The sequence below is a fragment of the Dendrobates tinctorius genome, unplaced genomic scaffold, assembly GCF_039654945.1.
Source record: "Dendrobates tinctorius isolate UK_male_01 unplaced genomic scaffold, ASM3965494v1 ptg000070l, whole genome shotgun sequence".
In the NCBI taxonomy this organism is placed as follows: Eukaryota; Metazoa; Chordata; class Amphibia; order Anura; family Dendrobatidae; genus Dendrobates; species Dendrobates tinctorius.
Window position 1 is genome coordinate 70,244,685 of NW_027361738.1, and position 19,206 is coordinate 70,263,890.

At 45.4% G+C, this 19,206-nt stretch overlaps 1 protein-coding gene across 2 annotated transcripts in view; it reads right to left on the reverse strand.

The window, feature by feature from the left end:
* Window positions 1-19,206, reverse strand: part of PLXDC2 (plexin domain containing 2) — a 674,841-nt gene that overhangs the window by 558,863 nt on the left and 96,772 nt on the right. Inside the window, exon 1 of one of the 2 annotated variants that reach the window (XM_073581847.1) lies at window positions 11,538-11,610. The exons of the other annotated variant lie outside the window; for it this stretch is intronic. Coding sequence (XP_073437948.1) covers window positions 11,538-11,595 — 58 coding nt within the window. The 5' untranslated portion in view covers window positions 11,596-11,610. Of the gene's footprint in view, window positions 1-11,537; window positions 11,611-19,206 lie in introns of those variants that run through there. 2 annotated transcript variants of the gene reach the window in all.

The window sequence follows — 19,206 nt, forward strand, 5'->3', positions numbered from 1 at the left end:
ATACCCGTCCATACACTCAATCAATCACACTCCAACGTCTCCATCATGACCTTGACCAAAGAGCTGTCAAAGGACACCAGGGACAAAATTGTTGACCTGCACAAGGCTGGGATGGGCTAGAGGACAATAAGAAAGCAGCTTGGTGAGAAGGCAACAACTGTTGGCACAATTATTAGATAATGGAACAAACACAAGATGATTGTTAATTTTCCTCGGTCTGGGGCTTCACCTCGTGGGGTAAGGATGATTCTGATAAAGGTCAGGAATCAGTCCAGAACTACACGGAGGGCCTGGTCAATGACCTGAAGAGAGCTGGGACCACAGTCTCAAACATTACCGTTAATAAAACACAACGCTGTCATGGATTAAAATCCTACAGGGCACGCAAGGTCCCCCTGCTCACGCCAGCACATATCCAGGCCCGTTTGAAGTTCGTCAATGACCATGTGGATGATCCAGAGGAGGATATGTACATCTTACCAAGCTCTACATGATCAGAATTACCAACTTCTTGACTCATCTGGCCACTCTTCTGAGTTTTCACAATGCCTTCACATTTCTGCACTTCAACTTCTCAACCCCTTCCATTTATTTATCGTTGGGGGGTCTAAGAGCGCAATAAACATTTTGTCAAAGAACTCTCGATTCATGATGAACCCACTCAATCCATAGGGAGTGACGTAGAAGAGGAATTAAGCAAGTCAACCCAAAATCAGTAATTGAATATCAAGTCAGTAAAGCAACAAGCCTAGAAAGGGAAATATTTTTTTATCAGGCACTGAGGCAAGTGTGTTGCCATTTTTAATACGACGCCTTTCTCACTAATTAGCTGGTCTTTGTTCATGCGCCGTCTCTCCTCCACCGCGAGGATCACTGAGCAGCTGACGGATCTGGATCATCAGATGACAAGTGCTTTACAAGTAGGTATTATTTACAACCTTCCTGTGTCCTATACATTTCAGTCAGGACTTTGCGAAAGTTTTTTTGAGTCTTTAATTAAAAAAAATATTGACAGGTACATTTTTGACCATAGAAAACAAGAACGGTACTAGATGCCACTTTGTGCTGCTTTCCAGAAAATCTCTATCAACCTGGGAATAAAAGTTAATGTATTTGTTTTTCACATGCCGAGAGACTTGACAGTTAAATACTGCATGATATCTGAGAGACTATAACAATCTTGTGCATGCTCTCCTGGGTATTTCAGTCTTTATGGTGTTCACAAAATTCTTTCAGAAAGCAATATTTTAGAAGCTTCGCATGTCAGTGTGTATTGTTACACCAAAATGACTCTCTGTGCCAACTATCTGATTTTATTGTAATGAACTCGTCCATTGGAGAACTGCGCACAGTAACCGGCCCACAAATCTGTGCAGCAATAAACCTCGAAATTATAGCAATAATTGTAACCAGAGTTCTAAAACCAGAAAACTGTCTCCTGGCTTAAAGGGACCGATTGTTAAAGTCAGGTTTTGTGTTTAATGCATTATTTGTTATCAATTTGTTGGCAATGTATCTTTTTGATATCATAATATTTTTAAAAATACAATATTCACACAGGCCTCTGAGTTTTTTTTTTTAGACTTTATAAACCCCCCAAAAATGTATTCCAAAAGTAGGCACAAAAATCAATATGCATTTAGGAATTTTATTGATAATTATATAAGGACAAAAACAACATAGAGCAAATATATAATATTGACCTCTATGTTACATATATACAGTGGGTACGGAAAGTATTCAGACCCCTTTACATTTTTCACTCTTTTTTTCATTGCAGCCATTTGGTAAATTCAAAAAAGTGCATTTTTTCATTCATTAATGTACACTCTGCACCCCATCTTGACTAAAAAAACAGAAATGTAGAAATTTTTGCAAATTTATTAAAAAAGAAAAACTGAAATATCACATGGTCATAAGTATTCAGACTCTTTGCTCAGTATTGAGTAGAAGCACCTTTTGAGCTAGTACAGCCATGAGTCTTCTTGGGAATCATGCAGCAAGTTTTTCACCCCTCAATTTGGGGATCCTCTGCCATTCTTCCTTGCAGATCCTCTCCAGTTCCATCAGGTTGGATGGTGAACGTTGGTGGACAGCCATTTTCAGGCCTCTCCAGAGATGCTCCATTGGGTTTAGGTCAGGGCTCTGGCTGAGCCAGTCAAGAATGGTCACAGAGTAGTTCTGAAGTCACTCCTTTGTTATTTTAGCTGTGTGCTTAGGGTCATTGTCTTGTTGGAAGGTGAACCTTTGGCCAAGTCTGAGGTTCAGAGCACTCTGGAAGAGGTTTTCATCCAGGATATCTCTGTACTTGGCCGCATTCATGTTTCCTTCAATTCCAACCAGATGCCCTGTCCCTGCAGCTGAAAAACACCCCCATAACATGATACTGCCACGACCATGTTTCACTGTTGGGATTGTATTGGGCAGGTGATTAGAAATGCCAGGTTTTCTCCACACATACCACTTATCACCAAAAAGTTCTATTTTCATCTAATCAGACCAGAGAATCTTATTTCTCATAGTCTGGGAGTCCTTCATGTGTTTTTTAGCAAACTCTATGCAGGCTTTCATATGTCTTGCACTGAGGAGAGGCAACTCTGCCATAAAGGCCCGACTGGTGGAGGGCTGCAGTGATAGTTGACTTTGTGGAGCTTTCTCCCATCTTCATACTGCATCTGTGGAGCTCAGCCACAGTGATCTTGGGGTTCTTCTTTGCCTCTCTAACCAAGGCTTTTCTCCCACGATTGCAGGTATAGGAAGACTTCTGGTAGTCCCAAACTTCTTCCATTAAGGATATTGAAGGCCACTGTGCTCTTAAGGCCCCGTCACACACAGCGAGATCGCTGATTTTGTGATGCAACAGCGATCTCGCCAGCGAGATCGCTGTGTGTGACACGCATCAGCGACCGGCCCCACCCGCCGGGTATCGCTGATCGTGCAGCAATGTCCTGGGCCATTTTTTGATTGTTGGTCTCCCGCTGGCCAGCGCACATCGCTGCATGTGGCAGCGGGAGGCCAACGATCAACGAGCTCCCAGCACTGTAAGCAGATGCTGTGAGCTGGTATCCAAGGTAAATATCCGGTAACTAAGCACGCGCGTCGCTTAGTTACCCGATATTTACCTTGGATACCAGCATCCTCGCTGGTCCTGATCGCTGGTGAGTCTGCCTGTTTGACAGGTTACCAGCGATCATGTAGCGAGGCACCAGTGATCCTGACCAGGTCATATCGTTGTCGGGATCGCTGGTGCATCGATTAGTGGGACGGGTCCTTTAGGAACCTTGAGTACTGCAAAATTCTTTTGTAATCTTGGTTAGATCTGTGCCTTGCAAAAATTCTGTCTTTCAGCTCCTTAGCCAGTTCCTTTGACCTCATGATTCTCATTTGGTCTCACATGCACTGAGAGCTGGGTGGTTTTATATAAACATGTGTGTGCCATTACAAATCAAGTCCTATCCGTTTAATTAAACACAGCTGTGTAACAACCCTGCTGGCATCACTGCATGGCCTCTCTTCCGCCGCACACCACCTTACTCACTGCTCCGGGTCATGCTGTGAATTCTGTTTGCTGCCAGTCCTGTGCTCTGTGTCTCTGTTCTCCTGTATGCTTCCTGGCTATGTGTATATAGGGGGGCGGCGCCAGAACTCTCTGGTTCTTATGCAGTCAGGGTGCACCTGTTCAATCTGTCCCTGACCAATTACCTAGAGCCCTTGACTATTTAGATCCACCACACCCACTGAACATTGCATGTGCAATGTCTATACTCAGTTAGTATCTTGCTGCTGAGGAAGCCAGGCCCTGTTCTGTGTATCTCCTTCTCTGTAGGAATACTCTTAGCCTCGCTTTGTGTTCTTTGTCTGCCCTCCAGGAGGCTGCATATCCTGGTCTCTGTGTCTTGGTCCTAGCTTTGTGTTTACTTGTCCTTCCGCCTGCCAGGAGGCAGAATATCCTGGTCCTTGAGTCTTTGTCCCTGTACCTTGTCTGAACTCTGTCCTACCCCTGCCTCCTTGTCTTTGGTTTCCTTCCCTGCTGTGTCTTTCCTTGTGTCCTCCCTGTCTGAGCCTCTGCACCCTTGCAGCTCTGTCTGAGCCTCTGCACCCTTGCAGCTCTGCCTGAGCCTCTGTACCCTTGCAGCTCTGTCTGAGCCTCTGCACCCTTGCAGCTCTGTCTGTGCCGCTGCACCCTTGCAGCTCTGCCTGCTCCTCTCCTGCTGCTGCAGAACCTCTTGCTGCAGCTTCTCTCCACAGACCTTGTGGTTCAGCTTTGCTCTGCTGCTGCAGAACCTCTTGCTGCAGCTTCTCTTCACTGACCTTGTGGTTCAGCTTTGCTCTGCTCCTGCTGCCGCTGCAGAACCTCTTGCTGCAGCTTCTCTCTGCAGACCTTGTGGTTCAGCTTACTCCGCACTCCTGTGGCTCCGCCTATTCCACTCCTTCCTGCCTGTATCCATACCTGCACCTCCTGTGTGAACAGGTCCTAACCTGTTCCTTCATATTCCACTCCTTCCTGCCTGTATCCATACCTGCACCTCCTGTGTGAACAGGTCCAAACATGTTCCTTCTTATTCCACTCCTTCCTGCCTCTATCCATACCTGCACCTCCTGTGTGAACAGGTCCAAACCTGTTCCTTCTTATTCCACTCCTTCCTGCCTCTATCCATACCTGCACCTCCTGTGTGAACAGGTCCAAACCTGTTCCTTCATATTCCACTTCTTCCTGCCTGTATCAGTACTGGTACCCGCTGTGTGAACAGATCTCTACCTGCTCCCTCATATACCGTGCCTGCTTGCCCTGTGTCTCCAAGCCATGCATTCTTGCCCTGTGTCCCCAAGCCGTGCCTGCTTGCCCTATGTCTCCAAGCTGTGCCTGCTTGCCCTGTGTCCCCAAGCCGTGCCTGCTTGCCCTGTGTCTCCAAGCCATGCCTGCTTGCCCTGTGTCTCCAAGCTGTGCCTGCTTGCCCTGTGTCTCCAAGCCATGCCTGCTTGCCCTGTGTCTCCAAGCTGTGCCTGCTTGCCCTGTGTCACCAAGCCGTGCCTGCCAGTGTACCAAGCCGTGCCTGCTTGCCCTGTGTCTCAGCTGTGCCTGCGTGCCCTGTGTCTCAGCCTGCCTGTTAGTCACACCTGTCCAAGTGACTTGTCCCCGAGTGGGATCAGCAGCCACAGCCAGACACCCCCCTGGAGTGGCACCCGACAGCTATCTGCCGCACAAGCCTGACCTCACCATCAGAGGCTCCAGCGAAGACCGAGGTAGCTGTCATAGTCACACCCCTTCCAGGGTAGTCTGGTCTTTGGCACAGTGGGGCCACAACCCCCCGGCTCGCACCATTCAGCCAAGGCGCAAGCGTGACAGTTTGCACAGGCCATGGTCCCTGCTGAGTCCCAAGTCCTTCCGCTCGCACAGCGTCATGAACTTTTGTCCTGCCAGTATGAGCAACCGGAAGAATTTGTTCCGCCCTGCGTGGTTCCGTTTGTTGAGACTTTTGAACCACTCATAGTCTCCAAGGCCATCTATGAGCAGCTCCTGGCCTATGAAGAGCATGACCCAGCAGACCCTCCTAGGTTCTACGGGGACCCTAAAGAGTGCCAAGGGTTCCTGAAAAAGTGCCTGCACTACTTCCTGCAGAATGCAGCTTGTTTCCCCTCTGACCGGATCAAGGTGGGACACATTATGTCCTACCTAGCTGGTGATGCCTTGATGTGGATCTGTCCCCTTTGGGAAGCAGGGGACCCTGTCGTCATGAGCCTGGGGGCCTTCCTGGTGGCCTTCCGTAAAGTGTTCGACATGCCTCGTCCAGCTGCTCCTGAAAAGTCTTCCCCTCCAAGATTCCAGAGACGGACCAGACAAGAGGAACCTGTGGGTGAATCGTCTCAACCGCCTGTGACAGTCCCTGACACTCCTGTTCCAAGTCGGCCTCCCGTGTAAGATCCAAGCGGTCTAAGAAAAAGCAGCTGGCAAGCTAGCAGCCACAATCTGGTCTGGTGAAGGAACATCCTGACGGTTTCTGTCCTGTGAAGCCAATGACTGTTTCTCTGCCTTCAGGGAGCTTTGGTGTGTATAAACTGCCAGCCATACGGAGTCAGTGTGTGGTCTCTGTCATACAGCTCCCAAAGCCGACGTGGGCGTTGTCTCGAGGTGGCCGAGCCCTATTGAGAACAGACTAGTCCTACAAGGACAACTACAGCTCCAGGTCGTAGCTTTATACATGAAGAAGTTCATCTTCCACTTGTTGACTCGTATGCCCATGGGCCATTCTGAACCAGAAATCCTTGTGCCCATTTACGTCTGGAGACCCAGCAGGGCACCGCACTTAAAACAACCAAGTGACAAGAGGTGTCTGGTTCCCGTGCATTGCATTTAGTCAGCAAGGTCGTCTTCTTCGCCTGGTTCACTAGTCGCCGAGTCAAGGTGTGAGGATGCCTCTGAAGAGGGGGAGGCGGTCTCAGTCTCCTCACACATCCCCAGCAACTATACCGGTCATCTCCTCCCTGGAGCATCCCTGCCTCTTGACTGTCTTCCCCAGGATAAAGGGCTGAAGATGGATCCGGAGTGTATGCCTTCAGCTTCCCTGTGGCCTAGTGGTGAAGGTCCCAAGACAGAGCTTCACTCAACCTCTAACCAGGAGGAGGTAGTCCAGTTTTTTCTGGTTAATAGGCTGAAATTAATTCCTGTATGTATGCCTCCAGCTTCCATGTGGCAGGTGGATGTAGAGATGGAAACAATGGCCTATGTATCTCTGTTTCCCACCCACCTGGAGGAGGTGGTCAAATTTTCTTGGGATAACGGGCTAAAAATGGACTCGGTGAAGGTGTCTTCAGTTTCTAGCTGGCCGGCTGATGTAGGGGTGAAGTCTGAAGCTTCCAGGTGCCTGCTTTCTGCCAATCAGGAGGAAGAAGTCTTTGTACCCTCTGTGTTGGAAGTGACTCCGCTGGACACCAAGAGACTTGGCATGCTAGGATTCCTGATGGCCCACATACTCCTCCCTACCTGAAGAGAATCGTGTCAGCCTGGACTGTGTGTGGTTCCATACTCCTTCATAGGGTCATTCTGGCAGGCTTAAGGAAGAGGGGCCGTAAAGGGGGGGTACTGTAACAACCCTGCTGGCATCACTGCATGGCCTCCCTTCCCCCGCACACCAACTTACTCACTGCTCCGGGTCATGCTGTGAATTCTGCTTGCTGCCAGTCCTGTGCTCTGTGTCTCTGTTCTTCTGTATGCTTCCTGGCTATATGTGTATAGGGGGGCGGCACCAGAACCCTCTGGTTCTTATGCAGTCAGGGTGCACCTGTTCAATCTGTCCCTGATCCATTACCTAGCGCCCTCGACTATTTAGATCTGCCACACCCACTGAACATTGCCTGTGCAATGTCTATACTCAGTTAGTATCTTGCTGCTGAGGAAGCCGGGCCCTGTTCTGTGTATCTCCTTCTCTGTAGGAATACTCTTAGCCTTGCTTTGTGTTCTTTGTCTGCCCTCCAGGAGGCTGCATATCCTGGTCTCTGTGTCTTGGTCCTAGCTTTGTGTTTACTTGTCCTTCCGCCTGCAAGGAGGCAGAATATCCTGGTCCTCTAGTCTTTGTCCCTGTACCTTGTCTGAACTCTGTCCTACCCCTGCCTCCTTGTCTTTGGTTTCCTTCCCTGCTGTGTCTTTCCTTGTGTCCTCCCTGTCTGAGCCTCTGCACCCTTGCAGCTCTGTCTGAGCATCTGCACCCTTGCAGCTCTGTCTGAGCCTCTGCACCCTTGCAGCTGTCTGTGCCGCTGCACCCTTGCAGCTCTGCCTGCTGCTCTCCTGCTGCTGCAGAACCTCTTGCTGCACCTTCTCTCCACAGACCTTGTGGTTCAGCTTTGCTCTGCTGCTGCAGAACCTCTTGCTGCAGCTTCTCTTCACTGACCTTGTGGTTCAGCTTTGCTCCGCTCCTGCTGCCGCTGCAGAACCTCTTTTTGCAGCTTCTCTTCGCAGACCTTGTGGTTCAGCTTACTCCGCACTCCTGCGGCTCCGCCTATTCCACTCCTTCCTGCCTGTATCCATACCTGCACCTCCTGTGTGAACAGGTCCTAACCTGTTCCTTCATATTCCACTCCTTCCTGCCTGTATCCATACCTGCACCTCCTGTGTGAACAGGTCCAAACCTGTTCCTTCTTATTCCACTCCTTCCTGCCTGTATCCATACCTGCACCTCCTGTGTGAACAGGTCCAAACCTGTTCCTTCTTATTCCACTCCTTCCTGCCTCTATCCATACCTGCACCTCCTGTGTGAACAGGTCCAAACCTGTTCCTTCATATTCCACCCCTTCCTGCCTGTATCAGTATTGGTACCCGCTGTGTGAACAGGTCTCTACCTGTTCCCTCATATACCGTGCCTGCTTGCCCTGTGTCAGCAAGCCGTGCCTACTTGTCCTGTGTCTCCAAGCCGTGCCTGTCAGTGTACCAAGCCACGCCTGCTTGCCCTGTGTCTCAGCCGTGCCTGCTTGCCCTGTGTCTCAGCCTGCCTGTTAGTCACACCTGTCCAAGTGACTTGTCCCCGAGTGGGATCTGCACCCACAACCAGAAACCCCCCTGGAGTGGCACCCGACAGCTATCTGCCACACAAGCCTGACCTCACCATCAGAGGCTCCAGCTCCAGCGAAGACCGAGGTAGCTGTCGCAGTCACGCCCCTTCCAGGGTAGTATGGTTTGTGGCACAGTGGGGCCACAACCCCCCGGCTCACGCCATTCAGCCAAGGCGCGAGCGTGACAAGCTGGACTCCAATAAAGGAGTAGAACCATCTCAAGGAGGATCACAAGGAAATGGACAGCATGTGACTAAAGGCCCCGTCACACTAAACGATGTCCCAACGATCCCACCAACGATCCGACATGATGGGACCACTGGGACATCGTTAGGCTGATCGCTGGAGAGCTGTCACATGGAGAGCCCAAGCGATCAGGACCAGCGACGCTGGTTTCTAATGTAAACGTTGGGTATCCAGGAGCCACGCGACTCCCGGATACCCGCTGTTTACCTTGGAAATCGGCGTACACGCTGGTTTCCAAGGTAAACATCGGGTATCCAGGAGCGCGACTCCTGGATACCCGTTTACCTTGGAAACCAGCGTGTACACCGGTTTCCAAGGTAAGCCGCGGCTCCTGGATACCCGACATTTACATTAGCAACCAGCGTCCAGCGTCGCTGATCGCTGGTCTCTTGCTGCCACACGCAGCGATGCGCACTGGGCAGCGGGAGACCAGCGATCGAAAAACGGCCCAGGCCGCTCGAGCACAATCAGCGATAACCAGCAGGGGGGCCGGTCGCTGATCCCCGTCACACACAGCGCTCTCGCTGGCGAGATCACTGATGTGTCACAAAATCAGTGATCTCGCTAGCGAGATCGCTTAGTGTGACGGGGCCTTTAAATGAGTGTCCGAGCAAAGGGTCTGAATACTTATGACCATGTGATATTTCAGTTTTTCTTTTTTAATAAATTTGCAAAAACTTCTACATTTCTGTTTTTTTCAGTCAAGATGGGGTGCAGAGTGTACATTAATGAGAAAAAAGTGAACCTTTTTGAATTTACGAAGGGGTCTGAATACTTTCCGTACCCACTGTATATATGCCTGTATATATATATATATATATATATATACTGTATATATATAAAACGGAAATCAATATTTAATACTATATTATTGTTGAAAGTCAATTCTTTTTTACATTTTATTAACATTTCTTTATGCAATTGTGAATTTTATAGATAATTACATAAGGACAAAAAAATTAAAAACAGCACAATATATATATAACTATATAAAATACTATAATACTGTACTTCATAATACTACACTACTGTAAATGTGTAAATATATATATATATATTAGTGTAGTGTTATAAGTACAGTACTAGCTTGGCCCGTGCAAAATTTTCGCACATTGGTTGTCTGGGGCGAAGGCAATTTCAGAAAAAGCAGGCTGGTCAAATGTAAATGTATTTAATGAGATGATGGGTTTTTTCTTGCTGCTGAAGGGAGCAAGTTTACTTTTCAAATGGTGTATGATTTGTGTGTGTGGGGTGAAGTAATCAGCGAAAAAGCAATGCATGGTTACAAATGTGTTTGCATATGTGACTCATCTGCAGTGAAGTGTGCAATCCTCCAATGTGCCTGAAATAGGCTGGGCAAGCACTTGAGCAAGCTGGAAAGACCCCAAGGCAAATGTTTGGATTTGTTTGTGATGTCTATAAGCAGCTTTGAGGTAGTGTGCTGCCACCTGCAGGTAATTTGACCTTTCAAATGGTGTATCATTTGTTTGTGTGGGTGGAGTATGAATGGAGCAAGTGTGCAATTCAATAGGCAATGCATGTTTACAAATGTGTTTGCATATGTTTCTCACTTGCAGTGAAGTGTGCAATCCTCCAGTTTGGCTAAAATAGGCTGGACAAGCAGTTCAGCAAGCTGGAAAGCCCCCAAGGCAAATGTTTGGATTTGTTTGTGATGTATGTAAGCAGCTTTGTGGTAGTGTGCTTTGGGGTACTGTGGTGCTACCTGCAGGTCATTTTTCCTTACTGCAGGTTATGAAAATGAATGTTTAAACTGTATTTTGTGATCAAATCATGGATGTGTGGTTTGTTTGGCTATTTTCTTGCTGAAGGGGGCAAGTTTACCTTTCAAATGGTGTATCATTTGTGTGAGTGGGTGCTGTATGAGCGGAGATACAAAGTAATCACCGAAAAACAGTGTTTAGAATAGTGTTCCCTTTATTTTTTTGAGCAGTATATATATATATATATATGTACCGTATATATATTATTTACCTCTATGTTTTATATATATATATATATATATATATATATATAATACAAGTCAATATTTAGTACCATATAATCATTGATGAAAGTCGATTATCTTTTCTTTTACATTTTATTAATGCATTTGTCTTTTATATAAACATGTTTTAGATTGTGGGAATGGAAAGTATAACAGAGCATGAAAATACGGTTTCTAGGATGACACGATGGTCCTTGTCTGGGGCGATTCTAAACGTTCCCTAAATAGAGAGCCCGCATTTACATTTTTATTGCCTAACAAGGTCTTGGCAATGCTTGATGAATTTCACCTTGCAATTTATTCTAAGAAAGACTCCGGTCCCCCTTGGTGACTTTTTCTCAATAGTTACTTTAGCACAAGAGACCCATACATCCTTGATTCTCAAATTATTTTCTAAAAATATACAAAACGCACACAATAATCTCAAATGCTACAACATTCATGGTATCTGTGAACTGTCTGTGAATACAAACTAAGTTTTTAATACCATCTGTAATTTGCAAAAAATGTCATCTCTTGGTTATGACTGTATTAAATGGATTAGGTGAAATGATTTAGCTTAGTGGTTTTTAAACCTGGTCTTGTGGGTATCATGGACTGTCTTGTCGCTAATAGTAATCTATAGTATATAGTATATGGGCAGCATGGTGGCTCAATGGTTAGCACTGTTGCTTTGCGGTGCTGGGTCCAGGGTTCAAATCGCACCAAGGACAACATTTGCAAGGAGTTTGTATGTTCTCACCGTGTTTGTGTGGGTTTCCGCCGGGTTCTCCGGTTTTCTCGACACACTCCAAAGACATACTGATAGGAAGTTTAGACTGTGAGCTCCATCCGGGACAATGCCGATAATGTCTGTAAAGCGCTGTGGAATTAATGGCGCTATATAAATGAGTAAAATAAATAAATAGTATACTATGAAGAATATGTACTGTTAAAAGGAATCTGTAAATAAAACAGAGCACTTAGTTAACACTATTTTGATTAAAAAAAGAATAAAATCAATCCAACCACAGCAAGGTGTATACAATCGGGGTGGTCCTATCCTATCTCTACTATTAGAACCTCACCTTGTGTCAGCTGACCTCTATATAGATAAGATACAGACCCGAGTGTTCGGACACCTGTCCGTGGGAAGCTATATTTAATGGAATGCCTAGCTCAAAAAGAGGGAGTCATGCCCCTGTTTCTACAGAGTACAAGAAACTCCCAGTGTGAACACATTCCTACACAATGCATGTATACCAACCTATGCTCATTGTAGAGTGTAAGCTCTCACGAGCAGGGTCGCTTTATTTTGCTCCGGATATCTGGGCTCTGTTTCCTTCCCCTGAATTTCGCTGCCCTCTGCTGTGCTCCACGCTGGGTTTTATAATTTGTCTGGAGTAGATCAATGACATCATCTTTCTAAATCTATTTAAGGCTTCTTAGATACACACCTGTGCCTTGGGATTGCGACCCTAGTCATATGTTTGGTGTGCTCCCCCATCTGTGTTTTTGTGTACACACCTGTACCGGATTTCCGGGCTCTGTTTCCTTCCCCTGAATTTTGCTGCCATCTGCTGTGCTCCACGTTGGGTTTTCCAAGTTGACTGGAGTGGATCAATGGCGTCATCTCTCTAGACCTAATTAAGGGCCCTTAGTCACACACCTGTATCTTGGGATTGAGACTCTAGTCCTATTTTTGGTGTGTTCCACCATCTGTGTGTTTTGTGTTTATGTTTGTGTGTGCATTCATTCTCTCTGGGTTCCATTTCATGCATCTCAATGCTCCTTAGATTCCTGTGTGTGCCAAGCCCTCGATCCCCACGTGTCTTCCTGCTTGCTGGGTCAACACTCTGGGTCCGTGGGCCCATCAGGACCTAAAGCTTAGAGGATTTATCTCACCCGGTGAGCCTAACAATAGCTGGCAGGTAGCTTAGATATTGAGCAGTAAACTGTAAAATTAAAAATATTTTTTTTTACAATCACTTTGCAATTTTACCAATTTAACAAGATGAAAAAAACCCTCATTCAGGTCATTTTTAGAAAACTGGGAGTAAAATGGTTTTCTGTAAAGTGTTGAGGTGTGACACATTTTTAGTATTGTTTTTTTGCTCGTTTTTCCTAACTGTCATTTTGGTCAGCCATTAAAGAGTAGTTTTTTATTAACATCAAACTTCAGATATTTTATAATAATTTCACCAGAAAAGTAGAGGGTCAGGGCCTGGCCTGGGGCCATAAGGTATAGAAACTTTCAGTATTCAAAACATTCTACCACCAGAGGGTACGTTTTCAGCTCGTGGTATGCAGACATCAATATCAGTATGTAAAAAACTATAAATCAATCTCTTTGCACCATGGTAAGAATACAGATAATGGTTTGGCAGATATTTCTGGAATATTAAGATACACAGAATAAATCTAACCTAACTTATTGCTAAAAGAAAATTCTCAAATCACAATCGGAAACCAATAAAACTCTAACTGGGATGCAGCGAGTAACATTTTTTGTTATATTCCAGGCAGTAATTACTTTTCCATTTGAAAAGCCAGATTGCAAACTTTCCCTCCGCAGCCCAGACACAGGCACAGCATGCAGGCCCCGTATCTCAAGGCTAAACAGTCCCTTTAAAAGTCACAATAATTAATGTTCTATGCAAAAGTGGCTCGCACACAGAAATCCAAATGAAAAATTGAGAAAATGACTTTGTCTTTTGCAAGATTATTATGGCAGATTATATTCAGTTTTTTTTCCTGTTTATTTTTTTTTCTTCCTCGCCCGTTTTATGCTTTTGTAAAGAGGTTTAATATATGCAAAGTACCCATTTTGCACTTATGGGAATACCGCGGATTAATGAATAGAGAACATAAAAGAAGGATAACTGGAAACTGTGAATAACCGGCATGTAAAGAAATTCACTATAATTAACAACTTATAGCAGGAATCGTTTTGGCAAACTATCCAAATGAAAACATTCTCCTCTGCAAAATTAAAATAGTCGGTTACTCGCTGAATGCCGGCCTGTAAATCTATTGTGCATCTAGACGTCTTGGGGTTTCTACTTGCAAAATGCTGTTGTTTGGTCTGTGCCGGAGGGGGCTAATTACAACTTCCTTAATGGAGCAGGGATCTTTTTTAATCATTTTCCTCTTTGCTAAATTTCAAGAAGGAAAATAATAAAAGACGTGCAAAAATAAAAAAAAGTTGCTGCCAATATTTAAACTTAACTTAATCATTGTTTTAATTGTTGCACTATTGTTATTGTTGTGCCACCCACAAAAGCAAATTTTTATATATGGTATTTTTTTTATGAGGTGTCATGCACATTCCAATGTTCAAGGAAAATGTTGCGCGGAACACAGAATCCCCATCAATTTCGAATTCTGTACGTAACTTCAGAAGTAGAAGCATTGTGCGCAGTGGATGATGTAGCTGACGCCAAGCTGGGACTCACAAAAGCAGGCATTAGTACTTTTTTATTAGTTAAATACCCAAACCAGGTATGGCCAACCTGTGACTCAGGAGCTACATGTGGCTCTCAGGACCCTGATCTGTGTCCCGTGGCTGTCTGTCAACTTGGTGCACTACCACCAGGTCTAGCAAACTGCTGTGAATATCAGGTCTCCAGATGGTGACTTTCGTTAGTAATCCCACACAGACAAGCAGATCTGGATGTACATACAATAAACATGCGGTTGGAGATATAAATTAAGTGGTCAGCTGGACATAGAATGATACTGCCAGATATAGGGGCTGCTTGAAGTTGGGTGCAATAGCCTGGTGGGAATGTCTGATGAAAAAACACTGAATGATGACAAGGTGGAAACCCCTGGATGCAAGTATACTGCATGGGTTTTATTTCAGTGGGGAATCTTTGGCTGTCATTACACCTATCATGCGGCATATGGGGGTAACTACTGTGAAGGAGGCGGGAGCTGGATGCCACTACTAAGGGGAGGGCTCTGGATGTGGCTTGCAACCCTCTCGGAGCTGAATGTAGCTCTCACGATAAAAAAAGTTTGGTATCACTGCCCTACACAATAGTTCACAGAAGGACTTGTTTCTCTCTGCATCCTGCAGAGGGAAGTAAGTATATATGGAAAAATACAGGAAAGGTAAGCAAAATATAGGGAGGTATAAAGACTCTCAGCTTCTTCTTACATATGCAACTCCTTAACAAGATGCATTGTGTGTAGTGGATGTGTTATGACTGTATGAGCACACGCAAATGGGTTACATACAAACACCTAACCCAACAGATCCCGGTTCAGACTAGTAAAGTCCCTAATCTGACCCTGATTTGTCCCTGCCTGACCGCGGAGGTTGTCACCCTTAGTATTCGCAATGGCGTCCCCACTCAACGTCAACTTACCCTAAATGTCCTTTCCTGTACCCTCTCTATAAACATGTGTGCAACACTAACACTATAATAAATATAAAGTAAAATACATAAAAATCAGAGGAAGAGGCACAGGCCCATGAACATATTGACACAGACACACAGGAAAGATGGAAGAAAATAATAAGAACTACAGAACAAAAAGAAAACATGGAAAACCTCCCAGACCTCAAACGTAAAGTTCAGGAAAGGGTACTGGGTAGGAGAACACAGAATACAAACCATAGGAAATGCAACAGAGATTAACCAGGTAAAATAATACTTAGCCGAGGAGCTGGATCTCCAAACACTTATGTCTTGAAATATAGCCAGCAAAGAAAGAAAGTGTACAGTGAGTATAAATTGCTCCTCCCAAGATGTGATAACCATCAGCAGTTGGACAGAGACCAAACATGCTGTGGCTCAGCAGAAAGGAAAACCAACTACACAGCAAGAGGTCACCAGATCAAGTCCCAAAACTGAGGCATGACAAGATGCTACAGCTGATGCCAAGTAATGACTCACAAAAGCAGGCATTAGCACTTAATTATTTATGAGGGATTGCAAACTTGTGGCTCGGAAAGTGTTGCTTGCGAGACCCTGATGTGTGTCTTGTGTGTCATTATCACGAGGTCTAGCAAACAGAATAGCAGGTCACCAGATGGTGAATTTCATGGCTAGACCTACACAGATCAGCAGATCTGAATACGCATATAATGACCTTACCGTTGGAGAGATAAATTAAGTAAGTGGTCAAATGCATATATGATTATACTGCCAGACATATGGGACTGCTTGAATTTGGATGGAATAGCTTAGTGGGAATGCTAGATGCAAGAATACAGAATGAGGGTAAGGTGGAAACCCCTGGATGTAAGTATACTGCAACGGCCTTATTTCTGTGGGAAAGTTTTGGCTGTCATTATACCTATATTGCGGGGTATGGGTGTCAGTACTGTGATGGGGGAACTGGATATCACTACTCAGGGGAGAGCTGGAAGTTGCTTGCAATCCTCATACAGCTGAATGTGGTTCTCAATGTAAAAAAAAGTTGGGGATCACTGCCCTAGAAAATAGTTCTCAGAAGGGCTTGCTTCTCTCTGCATCCTGGAGAGGGGGTGATGGCAAAGGTTAGAAAAGTATGGGGAGGTACAAACAGACCCTCAGATTCATAAGAAGGAGCATTGTGTGCAGAGGATGCTGCAGCTGATGCTAATCAGGGACTCAAAACAGCAGGCATTAGTGTAAGGAGGGGGCAGGGACCCTCGCATGCCTCCTCTCCCCTGGACATTGTTCGCATGATTACATGCGGCACCTCATCGTTTATCAATGTGAAATGTAAGGTGTGTGTAGTGTTATGTTGTATACTGTGTATAGAGTTAGGATTAGGCATAGAAGTTAGCATAGAGTAACAGCAGGGTTAGAATAGAAGGTGGGTATATTAGAGATAGCTATTGGAGTGTTAGTTAGATTATGCAGCATAGGGATTAAATTAATGGGAGGGGTTACAGAGCAGGCCAGCACAGAGTAGGGAGATATGGAACAGGCACTTCCTGGTTAGGCAGTAGAGCCCGGTCAGCCTTGCCCAGGGCAGGTTGTGTGAGAAGCAGTGGAGCAGACATTTACTGGCTGTGGGGATAAAGCTGCGATGGCTGTAAGGGGCCTCAAGCGGATTAGTGCAGTCGGGCACCAGCTCAACAGGACCATCTCGAGGAAAGATCTGGGGTCTATGACCAGCACGGGAACAGCAGAGATGGTATTTCCAGAACCTTTCCCAATTTTAACCGGACAAGGGTCTGACAGGGAGCTGTCAATGTCTGCGGTTTGGATGGGACACAAATTGTCCAAGGAGATGGCAAAGATTGTCAGGAGGAAAGAGAGAGAGATTATGGAAAGAGTAGAGTCTGCCCGGAAGGCAGGGAAAATGCAGGATACGTGGCTCTTTGTGAATTGTACTGCCAAGGTGATGAGTGCCCTTTGCTTAGTAAAGTTGAACTGTTTGAAAAAGACTGTGACTCCGAGGTGTTATGTGAAGCTTGGAAACACGGAGCCGGACTGCCAGGACTGGAAGGAACTCCGACAGTAACCGTACTTGTTCTTCTGCATACGCTGGATGAAAGGGCATTGTGTTTTATCTGTGGGGCACCAGGGTGTGGGAACTGTAAAGACACTGCCACGACTACCACTCTGGCAGCCTTACATTAGCACTGCTTTCCTGAAATACAGTGTACTATAGTTTCCAGAAGTGCTTGCTTCTCCTTGCAACCTTGAAAGGGAAAAATGGCAGAAGTACTAACTGCCTGAGTAAGGGTATGTGCTCACAATCAGTAAACGCTGTGGGTTGGAGGCAGCATACTTCTGCAGCGTCCGACCCGCAGCGTCCAGTTGTTACAGTATAGTGGATGGGATTTCAAGAAATCACATATCCACTATACGTCCAGACACACACGGATCACTCAAGGAGACAGACATGCTGCGTGCCTCCCCAGTTAGAAATTTTCCCCGTAGAATGTATTGGACACAGTGATTCCGCACAGTTTAGTGAACACATGCGGATTTAAAGAAACGGCAGTGCTTTGGATACAGTGAACATGCGCTGCGTCCAAAGCGCTGCCACTTCTGGATTGTCTGCACATATTCTAAGAACTAGAAGGAATGTATTGTACAGAAAGGAAATGGGACAGTCACGCAGCCCATATTTATCAAGAAGTCATCATTTGTACCCGTTAGTGTATTCACTGCATCTCTGCCACTCCATATTTACCAAATCTATGATAAATTTGTAGTGAATTAAATCAGCACATCTTTTTAAGCTCGATAGTACACTTTCTAATGTAAAAGCCACAGACCAATGTGTCAATGTCACGACTCTGTTGTCATGAGTCTCAGGACCAGGGGCTAATTCCTTGTCTCTAAAGCTAGGGGGCACCCTAGCTTGCCCTGTTCCCTAGATTACTTCTAATGGTGAAGATGCCAGGAACATGTACCTTGCCTTAGCTCCTGAATCCGCCCTCAGTCAGTACCCTTCCCCCATTTAGGGAAGATGTAGTAGTGTACCGTAATACACCAACCAGACTAACAAGGTAGCACAAAAATATACTCACACAGATAACAGAGGTAAACACTGGGGAGTGGAGGATGGGATTAAACCAAAGTAGGAGAAGAAAGGGAATTATCAAACACTCAAAACCTAACAGCCACAGATAAATCCACCAAACGCCTTCTATAATAACCAACAGCAACCTCCAGCCATGCAGCACAAGCTAACTCTGGCAATGAGTGCTAGCCAGGGCCCAGATTATACAGGAGATGGGAGTGGCTAACTGTGCACAGTTAAGTTTTAATTCAAGAAAGTTACAAGGAGCTGTCAACTGAGCAGATTAACCTCTGTACTGCTAAAAGAAACTTACACCATTTAATATGAAGGTGAAGTGCTTCTGTTCAGTGCAGGAGTAGGAGAAATCAGGCGCTGTGGTCTTCTGGCTCCTCCCTGTAAACCCGTGACAGTCAAATGCTGAACGGTAACATTTTTTGTACGATTGCGACTGTTTAAATATGTTAATTAACACACGTCACAAAATTAGGAAAGCATCTGGGATCCAAAGTCATCCCCTGGCTAAGGTCGTAAACACTTCTTCATAACTGCAGAGCCCCTAGATTTTAGTGGTGGTGAATGGTTACATATAATAATGTACAGTGAAGATATTCTTTGGTGGAATCCATGATTCTTTGCAGCATACCTCCATAATATGGCATTCAATGGAGCACATAACAACTGTTTCTGGTTGGAGGAATACAGAGGATTAAATAGGAAGCCATACAGTATGCCTATATGGGTGACATATTACAACACTTTAGACATTATGCAGAGCCATGATACATACATGTGCATGAAGTCCTAGAGTCACTCAGTCTTTAGAGAAGAATACCTCTATAATACAGCAAGCAATAGAGCATAGCGTAATTTTTCTCTATTAGAGATATGCTGAGATACAATATGACCCAATACAATATTATGGGTGGCCTATGTACAATTCGGAGATTGTAGAGCAC